Below are 10400 nucleotides of genomic sequence, written 5' to 3'. Positions count from 1 at the left end.
TTGTTTTTTAATTGCTCTGGCTAGAACTTCTAGTACTGTATTGAATAGGTAGAGAGAAAGTAGGCAGCCTTGTCTAATCTCTGATTTTAGTGGGATTCCTTCAGTTTCTCTCCATTTAGTTTGATGTTGGCTACTGGTTTACTGTATATGGTTTTTACTATGTTTAGGTATGGTTGTTGAATTTCTGATCTTTCCAAGACTTTTACCATGAGGATATGTTGAATTTTGTCAAATGCTTCTTCAGCAACTAATGAGATGATCATGTTTTTTGTCTTTGAGTTTGTTTATATAGTGGATCATATTGGTGGATTTCTGTATATTGAACCATCCCTGTATCTTCGGGATGAAGTCTACTTGATTGTGATTGATGATTGTTTTGATGTGTTCTTGGATTCAGTTTGCAAGAATTTTATTCAGTATTTTTGCATCAATATTTATAAGGGAAACTGATCTGACATTCTCTTTTTTTGTTGGGTCATGTTTTATTTAGGCATTAGTGTAATTGTGACTTCATAGAACAAACTGGGTAGTGTTCTTTTGTTTCTATTTTGTGGAACAGTTTGAAGAGTACTGGTATTAGGTCTTCCTGAAGGTCTGATAGAACTCTGCACAAAACCCATCTGGTCCTGATTATTTTTTGGTTGGGAGACTTTCAATTACTGCTTCTATTTCTTTAGGGTTTATGGGACTCTTTAGATGGTTTATCTGATCCTGATTTAACTTTGGTACCTGCTATCTGTCTAGAAAATTGTCCATTTCACACAGATTTTCCAGTTTTGTTGAGTATAGGCTTTTGTAGTAGGATCTGATTATTTTTTGAATTTCCTCGGTTTTTGTTGTTATGTCTCCCTTTTCATTTCTGATTTTGTTAATTTAGATATTGTCTCTGTGTCCTCTGGTTAGTCTGGCTAAGGATTTATCTATCTTGTTGATTTTTCCAAAGAACCAGCTCCTGGTTTTCTTGATTCTTTGTACAGTTCTTTTTGTTTCTACTTGGTTGATTTCCGCCCTGATTTTGATTCCTGTTTTCTACTCTTCTTCAGTATATTTGATTATTTTTGTTGTAGAACTTTCAGGTGTGGTGATAAGCTGCTAGTGTATGCTTTATCTAGATTATTTTTGTAGGCACTCAGACTTATGAGTTTTCCTCTAATCACTCTGTTATTGTGTCCCATATGTTTGTGTATGTTTTACCTTCATTTTTATTAAATTCATAAACGTCTTTAATTTATGTATTTCCTTCCTTCCTTGTTTCCTTCTCTCTTGACCAATTTATCATTGAGTAGAGTGTTGCTCAGCTTCCATGATTATTTGGTGTCACGGCCGGAGCTACCCGACGTTTGGGGGCCAAAATATTGTGGACCGCTCTGTCAGTGTTGGAACCCCCACTGCCAAAAGCCTTGGGGACTAAACTTGTTAGCCCAAACTACTCCAAGCTGCTCCAGTCTGCAGGTCAGGGTTCAGCAAGAGAGAGAGTGAGGACCGACTCGAGGAATGGAGACCAGACAGAAGGTGATTCAATCCCATTTATTCTTCAGTCTCTCTTCTTTTCTCTAAGTCCCAAGTCCTGAGTTCCTAATCTCTAGTTCCTAGTCCCTAGTGCCTAGTCCCTAGTGCCTCCAAGTTCCAAGTTTCTTCTTCCACGTGCTAAGTGCCTAATGTCTAATTCCAAGTTCTTCCTCCAAGTTGTACTCTAACCTAATTCCAAGTTCCAAGTTGTACTGAAATTGTACTCTCTGAAGTGTTTGATTCTCTGTTCCTCCAAATTGTTCTGATTCTCTTCTGTCTGCCTCTTGCCTTTTATATGTCTCACTTCTAAGCCTCACCTCTAAGTCACACCTTTAAGTCATGCCCTTAGGCCTTGTCTCTAAATCTGATCTCTAAGTCACACCCTTAAGTCACACACCTTTAATCTCACACACCCAAGGGAAAATCCTGGGTATCTAAAGCAAGATGTTATCAGAGTGTGCTCAACTGTTGTAGGCTAATGCAATCAAGTCTCTGGTCAGGGTATATGGCTCAATATGGCTGCAAGTATGATAGCTGCTTTCTGTTGGCTCCCCACAATTTGGGCTTTCTGGTTTTGTTGTTGTTGTTGTTGTTGTTGTTATTGAAGTCTAGCCTCAGTCCCTGGTGTTCTGATAGGTTGCATGGAATTATTTAAATCTTCTTGTATCTGTTGAGAACTGTTTTGTGACCGATTATATGGTCAATTTTGGAGAAGAAACCAAGAGGTGCTGAGAAGAAGTTATATATATGTATATATATATATATATATATATATATATATATATATATGAAATGGCCTATAGATATCTGTTAAATCCATTTGGTTCATAACTTTTGTTAGTTTCATCTGTTTAGTTTATGTTTCTATGATCTGTCCATTGATGAGAGTGGGGTATTGAAGTCTCCTACTATTATTGTGTGAGGTGCATTGTGTACTTTGAGCTTTAGTAAAGCTTCTTTTATGAATAAGGGTACCCTTCTATTTGGAGCTTAGAGGATCAGAGTTGAGAGTTCATCTTGGTAGATTTTTTTTTTTCTTGACTAGTGTGAAGTGTTCATCTTTATCTTTTTTGATTACTTTTGGTTGAAAGTGGATTTTATTCAATATTAGAATGGGTATTCCAGCTTGTTTCTTTGGACCATTTGCTTGGAAGGGTTTTTTTTTTTTTTCCCAGCCTGTTAGTCTAAGGTAGTGTCTGTCTTTGTCACTGAGGTGTGCTTCCTGTATGCAGCAAAATGCTTGGTCTTGTTTAAGTATCCAGTCTGTTAGTGTATGTCTTTTTATTGGGGAATTGAGTCCATTGATGTTAAGAGATATTAAGAAAAAAACTGTTGCTTTCTTTTATTTTTGTTTTTAGAGGTCAAATTATGTTTGTGTGGCTATCTTCTTTTGGGTTTATTGAAAGAAGATTACTCTCTTTCATTTTATAGGGTGTAGTTTCCCTCCTTGTGTTATAGTTTTCCATCTATTTTCCTTTGTAGGGCTTGATTTGTTGAAGGATATTGTGTAAATTTGGTTTTGTCATGGAATATCTTGGTTTTTGCATTATGGGTTTTCTTTGATATTTGTGTCAATGTTTTTTATGGTATCTTCTGCTCTTGAGATTTTCTCTTCTATCTCTTGTATTCTGTTGGTGATGCTTGCATCAATGACTCCTGATATTTTTCTTAGGTTTTCTATCTCCTGGGTTGTCTCCCTTTGTGATTTCTTTATTATTTCTATTTCCATTTCTAGATCCTGGATGATTTTGTTCAATTCCTTTACCTATTTGTGTGTGTTTTCTTATAATTCTTTGAGATTTTTGTGTTTCCTCTTTAAGTGCTTGTAGCTGTTTACCTGTATTCTCATGTATTTCTTTAAGGGAGTTAATTATGTCCTTCTTACAGTCCTCTATCATCATCATGAGATTTGATTTTAAAACTGAATCTTGCTTTTCCAATGTGTTGCAGTATCCAGGACTTGCTGTAGTGGGAGTATTGGGTTCTGATGATTCCAAGTATCCTTGTTTTCTGTTGCTTATGTTCTTGTGCTTGCCTCTTGCCATCTGGTTATTTCTGGTTAGTTCGTCTTTCTGTCTCTGACCTGAGTCTGTCTCACCTGTGAGCCTGGAAGCCTGTGATCTTAGTTGTGTCAGCACTCCTGAGAGACTAGTTCTTTCCAGGCCAGATTTGGGTACAGGAAGCTGTGTCACAGGGTTAGCTTCCAGAAGCTGATTAAAACTGGAAAGATTCTATCCCTTGCTGTTCGGTGGTTCCTGTGCCCTTTGGTCCCCTAGGGTCTCATTTTGGCCAACTATTGGAGCAAGAGTGGTGGTCTGAACTGTGAACTTAGGAGTTACAGCATTCAATGTGAGAACAGCTCTCTCTGGGCTGGATTTGGGTATGGAGAGCTATGCCACGTAATTATCAGATTTTATTTACACTGTGCAATGTTGGGAGCCAACTTTTAGCAGAAAGCAGCTAGAAAGCAGGTATCATCTTTGCAGCCATCTCAAACCATATACCCTGATAAGAGATTTGTTTTTCAACAGCCTACAACAGCTGAATCACACTCTGACAAACATCTTGTTTAGCCCACATAGCTTGTTTTGCTGTTTAGTGACCCCACCTGCATGGTGCATGTTGTAAAGTGTCTTCAGCTGTGTTCCTCTGCTTGTGCTTATAAATACCCAGAATTTCCTTGCAATAAGAAATAGTCTATATGAGACAGTAAACAAGACTTGACTACACAATCTGGTTTGTGTAGTCTCTTCCCCATCTTGCCACCACTCTCTCTCTTGCTAGACCCTGACCCGAAGACTGGAGGAGCAGAGCAGTCTGGGGCATTTTGGCCCCCAAATGTGGGGCAGCTCGGGCTGGGACAGTGCAAGATAAGTGTCCTAATCTGGCTTGCTGGAGCTCAAGATATAACTCTACACCTGCTAACATCTATATTTTTAGGAAAACATAAACCAAACGTAAACAAAAGCTGTAGTTTTTTTTGTTGTTGTTTTTGCATGTGTGTTATTGACTTAGAAAATGCAGATCTGAAAAATAAGACATTGATCATAGGGAAAAAGCTTTGTTGGGACAACTTACTGTTATAAATGAGGTTCTAATACAACTGCCACCCACTGCCCTAAGCCCTGTAAGCTCTGGAGCTTCAAATGGAGCCTTACTTAACTGTAAGACCAATGAAGAGTTATACTCTGTTAGGCCCCAGGAGGCCTAAGAGCTGTGTTCACTGTACAGCCTTGTGTGGTTCTTCAGCATTTCTCACATGTGGTTTGACAATAAAGTCAAATAAGAGTGACATTGCTCAAATCATTCCTCAGGACTACGTAGGATTTCTGGAATGTTCACTTCTCAAGTTCCAAGCCTGGATATTAGCCTTGTATTTTCTTAACAGTTTCTAAACCAAAACACAGGTTTCAATAAAATCTGAAGTAGATAAGCTTTAAAAACTGTTTCCTTTATTAAAACATCAGTTACACATTTGTCACTTGACTTCCATGTGCTTCCTTCCAATCATTTTATGTTCTTGCAGCAGCTGTGCCTGTATGGGCGACAGCTACCTATTCTTCTGTGTTTTTTAAAACAACGATCATAACAGTACCCTCTCTTCCTGAGGCACTGATCAACATCTTTTACACCTCTTCTTATTAAGCCAACAGCTGCAAAGAGAGAGAAGACACCCTTTAGAGTTACAGGTATAATGCTAAATATTTGAGAACATTTTTTTGGATACAAGATAGACAAATAACTTGTCTAATTTCATGGGATAATTTTCTCTTCCAAGCAGATGTCGTGGAATTGAACCTTGTGGTCAGCTAATGAAATCACACACTTGGCAAGGATGAACAGTAAATTTGTGAGTGTAGCTTTTATATATTGATGTTTAGACTCAAGCTTCTTCCCCAATATACCTATGACTCCATCTTACTGTTGTCCCTAAGATGTCATATATCTACTTCTTAATGCTACAGGTCTTACTGCAGCACACATTTATTCTGAAGTGTCCCATTTCTCTTTTTAAATAAGATTTGTTTTTCCTTCTGACTTCTGTCCAAGTTTCCAGAATTCTCACCACAATATCCATCAAAACCTATAGTTATTAGTGTTATACTGATATTGTGGTCGCCTTTGGAAATGTTAATAGGTTATAGAATTGTGTTATTGACTTAGAAACTGAGACATTGATCATAGGGAAAAAGCTTTTTTGGGACAACTTACTGTTATAAATGAGGTTCTAATACAATTGCCACCCACTGCCCTAAGCCCTGGATCTGCAAATGGAGCCTTACATAAGTTTAAGACCATGGACAAAACACAGGTTATTTTGCCTTATTCTGCCTTCTATGGGATATCACAGAACACATAAAATGTACCCTAGATTAGTCTTCAACAATATCCAGGAATGAACAAACATACTCTCTGATATACCTGGAAACCATCAAGTAATTTTACCTACAGCCTCTGGTAATTTATGGGTTGACTCAAGTCCTCTGACAACTCCTGCTCAGAAGTTCCAGTCCTTTAGTATCCTAGAGTGTGAAACTTTTGGGGGACAGGCATTTACAGTTAATTGATATTAAATAAGATATTTATATCAAACACTAATCTGACCTGATTGGCAGAACATTTATACAAATCATTTTATGTATTTATCACCAGCCAAGGAAGAGGCTTTGTTTGCTCACGTTTGTTGTCTGTAAAGTTGCTGAGCCCCCTTACAATAGCCTTTATTATATGTATAGACTATTAATATGTATAGATCATATATAATCAAATGTGTTAAAATCCCCAACAGTGAGGTGTGTACAGCATTGAACAAAGAAACTGAAAAGGACACTAGAGAAGACCTTCCATGTTTGTTTGTCAGCTAACTCACTAATGTTTCAAAGCCATGACACTGAAAATGATCTACAGAGTCAAGGCATCTCCACAAAAATCCCAATGACATTCTTCATAGGAATAGAGAAAAGATAACATTCCTTAAATTTTTATGATAATGAAGGCTCCAAATCAGTAAAAGCATTTCTGAGTAGAAAGAACAATGTTGGAGGGGCTACGATATCCCTTCAATTCAACCTCAGAACTGTATCATAGTATACAAAAACATTAGGGCATCAGCATAGAAGCAAAAAACATCAATAGCGTATATTAGAAGGTCTTGCAATAAGCCCACAGATCTACCAATAGATTCTTGTCAGAAATACTGTGGTTAACTTCTATTGTTAATTATTTTTAGATTGAGAAACAGGTAAAGGGTAGTATGCTAGGGAAGCATAAAGAACTCCTGCCAAGATGCAAACATATGAAGGAGTCTGATTAGGATATGGTGATGGTTTGGATATAAAATGTCATTAAATATAAAAAGGCTCACTTTATATAGATCTGGTTTCTGGTTCATGGCCCTAATCTAAGAATTTGTAGAAACTTTCAGAAAGAAGTAGGTCACAGGAGGCAGATGGAATCTTCTTCCTTGCTACCTTCTATCTCTTAGTTCCTACCTACCATGAGCTAAAGGAACTGTTTTGCCACATGCCTCCATCATTATGTTCTTCAGAAGTACATGGAGTGTGCATGGAGCATGCATGGGGCAGACACGGGGCATTCATGAAGTGTGTATGGGGCATGCATGGAGCATGCAACTGGTCTAGCAACTAAAGGCTGAATGGGCTGAAGCTGTCAATCGAAGATCGTGCTGAGTGTATCCTTCCCTCACAATGTTCACATCATGGATTTGGTCTCAGTGTTACAAAAGCACCCAACACAGACTTTGTAGCTCGGGAATTAATGGCAATGATTAAAAATGGGATTTCATGCTATTGGAAAACTTTAGCAAAGCAAAGCAAACAACAGAATTAAGAGACAGCTGCCAAGTCGGAGAATCTCATGGACAACTACTAGTTTAACAGAGGGTTAATGTCCTGAAAATGTGACAGCAAATTCAAAAGGCAAAGATAAATGTCAAAGGAGAAAATCATTCAACAAGGAAATGCTTAAGGTGTAGAGTGAAAAATTATAAAGACCATTTTATAAAATATATACAGGCTTTTTCTTTACCCCTAGACCTGAGCAAAAGAATGCAGGTTCCAGAAAGTGGGAACTGAATGTAAGATTTCAGGCCTTCACTGCCCTGGGATACATTCCAGGAGGAGGACATTATCCCTGAGTCAGAGGACACTTGCTAGATTACATTCCTCAAGCCTCAGGGAAAAGAACCCACCTGTGGGTGGGGAAGGCCCAAAGCAGGAAGACACATTCCTGACCACTAAGAGAAATGCAAGCCATCTAGGTGAGACTGAGAAATAGTTGAGCTTGTGACAGGGCAAGACTACATTTTGAGAACACAGAGTGTTTTCCACATAACCCTGATTCACTTAGGTTGCGTTCCTCTGGAATTCTCCGCAATTTTTATTGTTATATTTCCTTAGCAACCTTTCACCCCCTCCTCACTCTCCAGGTTTGTGTTTTCCCCCTTTAAAAACCCTTCTCAGACTGACTGGCTTTGTCAAACTGTAGAGTGAAAAATTATAAAGGCCATTTTATGAAATATGTGTAGATTTTTCGCCTTACAGAACTCGGAACTGAAAATAAGATTTCAGGCCTTCACATTCCAGGTGAAGGACACTTGCTGGATTACATTCCTCAAGCCTCTCCCACCTATGGGTGGGAGAGACCCAAGGCAGGAAGGCATTCCTGACTACAGATAAAGATGCTGCCACCTAGGTGGGGATATAGCCGGAAGATAGTTATTCTGAAATAGTTGGTAAATGGCAGGATAGGACACAATGGCATGGTAAAAACCACATTTTTGAGAAGAATGAGTATGCAGAGTGAATTTCACATGACTCTAGATCATTTGGGCTAGATTCCTCTGAAATGTTCCACTGTTGTTGGTTACCCCTCCCTTGGTCTTCCCAGTGCTATGTTCAAAATTTGTAAAACAACCAATCACGTGTAAGCACGCGAAAATGCAACCATTCATGTGTAAGCATGCGAAAATGCCTTCCTTTCCCCACCCCATGCTATAAAAGACCCTTTAACCCACCACTCGGTGCCAAAACCTTGCTCTTGGAGCTAAAGAGCTTGTCGTTTTGACCGCCGGCTTACTTCCCTAATAAAGCCTCTGCTGATTGCATCCAGGTATGGTTTCTTGTGATCTTTGGGTGGTCTTGATTTCCGGAGGCTTGAGGAAGGGTCTCCTGAGTATGGGGGTCTTCAAAACTCTACTCCTGCATGGGTGAGCAGTTTGACTGTTGGATGCCAGCTCTCTTCCCTAATAAACCTCTGCTGATTGCATCCAGGTACGGTGTCTTGCCATTTTTGGGTGGCCATGACTTCCCGAGACTTGAGTAAGGGTCTCCCAAGTTTGGGGGTCTTCAAAGGAACCAAACATTCTTTTCCAATGAGAAAGGATAAAATGCCAATAAATACATGAAAAGCCATTAAGTCTGTCCATCCACTAGGGTAATAAGAGACACTGGTGAGGACACACAGAGAGGAACAGCACACATTAAAGAGGGAATGAAGTGCAGAGCAGCCTCATGGCAATCTATATGGACCGTCCTTACAAACCTACCCCTAGATCAAGTGTGTGATGTACAGCACTAGCCCTGGGTGAGCCTGTCCAGATGTAAGTCAGCACAGCACAGAGACAGCCACAGATCCAAGCCTCTTCAGTCAGTATCATGGTAGCCAAGGCACAGAACTGATGTATGTGTCCTTAAACAGATGAGTGCACATGTGGAGGTCTCTTCTGCCACAATGGGGAGAGAGAGACAGAGAGGGAGAGGGAGAGGGAGGGGGAGGGGAGGGGGAGGGGAGGGGGAAGGGAGGGGGAGAGGGAGAGAGGGAGGGGGGAGAGGGAGAGGAAGGGAAGAGGTAGGGGGAGAGGGAGGGGGAGAGGGAGAGGGAAAGAATGTTTTGAGTAAAGGCTACTAATGTTATCCACAGAATTTTACAGCTTCGATTTCTGTAATAACTTCACTGTTCAGATGAGGAAAATAAGGACCAGAAACCTATGACTTGATCTGGATCAACAGAAGTAACAGATTGGGAAAATATATCTTCCATTACTCTTACTGGAACCCTTTGTTCCCGAGTCACACATAGTTTGGTTGTTTGGCTCAGAGTATGTGGGATCTTCTACAGCTGTACAAGAAGTACCCATCCAAGAATGGAGACATAACCTTAGGGAATAGAATACTACTTTGACTGGTTGAACTTTTTTTTTTGGAAACGTCCTAGTCCCTGTAGGAGGAGTGTGGTACAGTCCCTGAGCCAGGGCACCTGGGGAAGGCCTCTCAGTGACTTGGGTGAGGATGGCAGTGCCTGTCTGAGGATCAGAAGCTGGCCTCTGTGTGTGAGAGGAGCTTCTCTGCAGATGAAGTAGAATCCCTTCTCTGCAAGGCCCTTCCTCCATGTCAGGCATAGGACTCTGTCTGCCCCTGAATAGGTCCAAATGCCTGCCAGGATCACTGCTTCTCCCTGCTCCAGTGTTCTGCCTCCATGTCTCCAGTCCTGAGCAGGTGCTGCAGGTCCTCAGGCTTACCTGGGGTGGTAGATGAGAAAAGGAGGCAGCATATCAGCAGCACAGAGCAGAGAGTCCTCATGGCTGGTAGAAGGAGCACTGAGAGTCCAGAGAGGGTCAGTAAGTCCTGCAGGACTGAAAGTCTCAAGACTCCTGAAGGTTGCCTGCAGCTGAGGGTGGAGCTCATTGACTTGCCTCCTGCTGTGTGCCCTGAGGCATTTCCAGTGCTGTTGATAGATGTTCAAGCCAAGCTCTGAAGGTATTTTGCTTTCATTCTGTAAACTATATTTTACTGCCTCATGCCTGGATTGCTGTTTTTCAGGTTAGAGAGTCTGAATGTTCTCTGACAATGTAGCATATGCTAATACTATAT

The 10400-nt window shown here is 40.3% G+C and overlaps 1 protein-coding gene across 1 annotated transcript; it reads right to left on the bottom strand.

Moving 5' to 3' along the window:
• Positions 1 to 4939: 4939 nt before the first annotated feature.
• Positions 4940 to 10146, bottom strand: LOC117721267 (beta-defensin 9-like). The gene is made up of 2 exons (XM_076913754.1): positions 10049 to 10146; positions 4940 to 5162 (listed from the first exon to the last, which is right to left on the bottom strand). Exons 1-2 carry the CDS (start codon positions 10107 to 10109, stop codon positions 5017 to 5019), a joined length of 207 nt encoding a protein of 68 aa, XP_076769869.1. The 5' UTR covers positions 10110 to 10146; the 3' UTR covers positions 4940 to 5016.
• Positions 10147 to 10400: the final 254 nt, after the last annotated feature.

Source organism: Arvicanthis niloticus, chromosome 16 (assembly GCF_011762505.2).
Source record: "Arvicanthis niloticus isolate mArvNil1 chromosome 16, mArvNil1.pat.X, whole genome shotgun sequence".
NCBI classification, from domain to species: Eukaryota; Metazoa; Chordata; class Mammalia; order Rodentia; family Muridae; genus Arvicanthis; species Arvicanthis niloticus.
Note: the sequence above shows the minus strand (reverse complement) of the source record. Positions and strands in the feature narration are given on the sequence as shown.

Coding starts and splice junctions, on each gene's coding strand:
- LOC117721267 (XM_076913754.1), bottom strand. CDS start 10,109: ATGAGGACTCTCTGCTCTGTGCTGCTGATATGCTGCCTCCTTTTCTCA. Junction 5,163..10,048: donor TTTCTCATCTACCACCCCAG/GTAAGCCTGAGG, acceptor CTCTCTTTGCAG/CTGTTGGCTTAATAAGAAGA.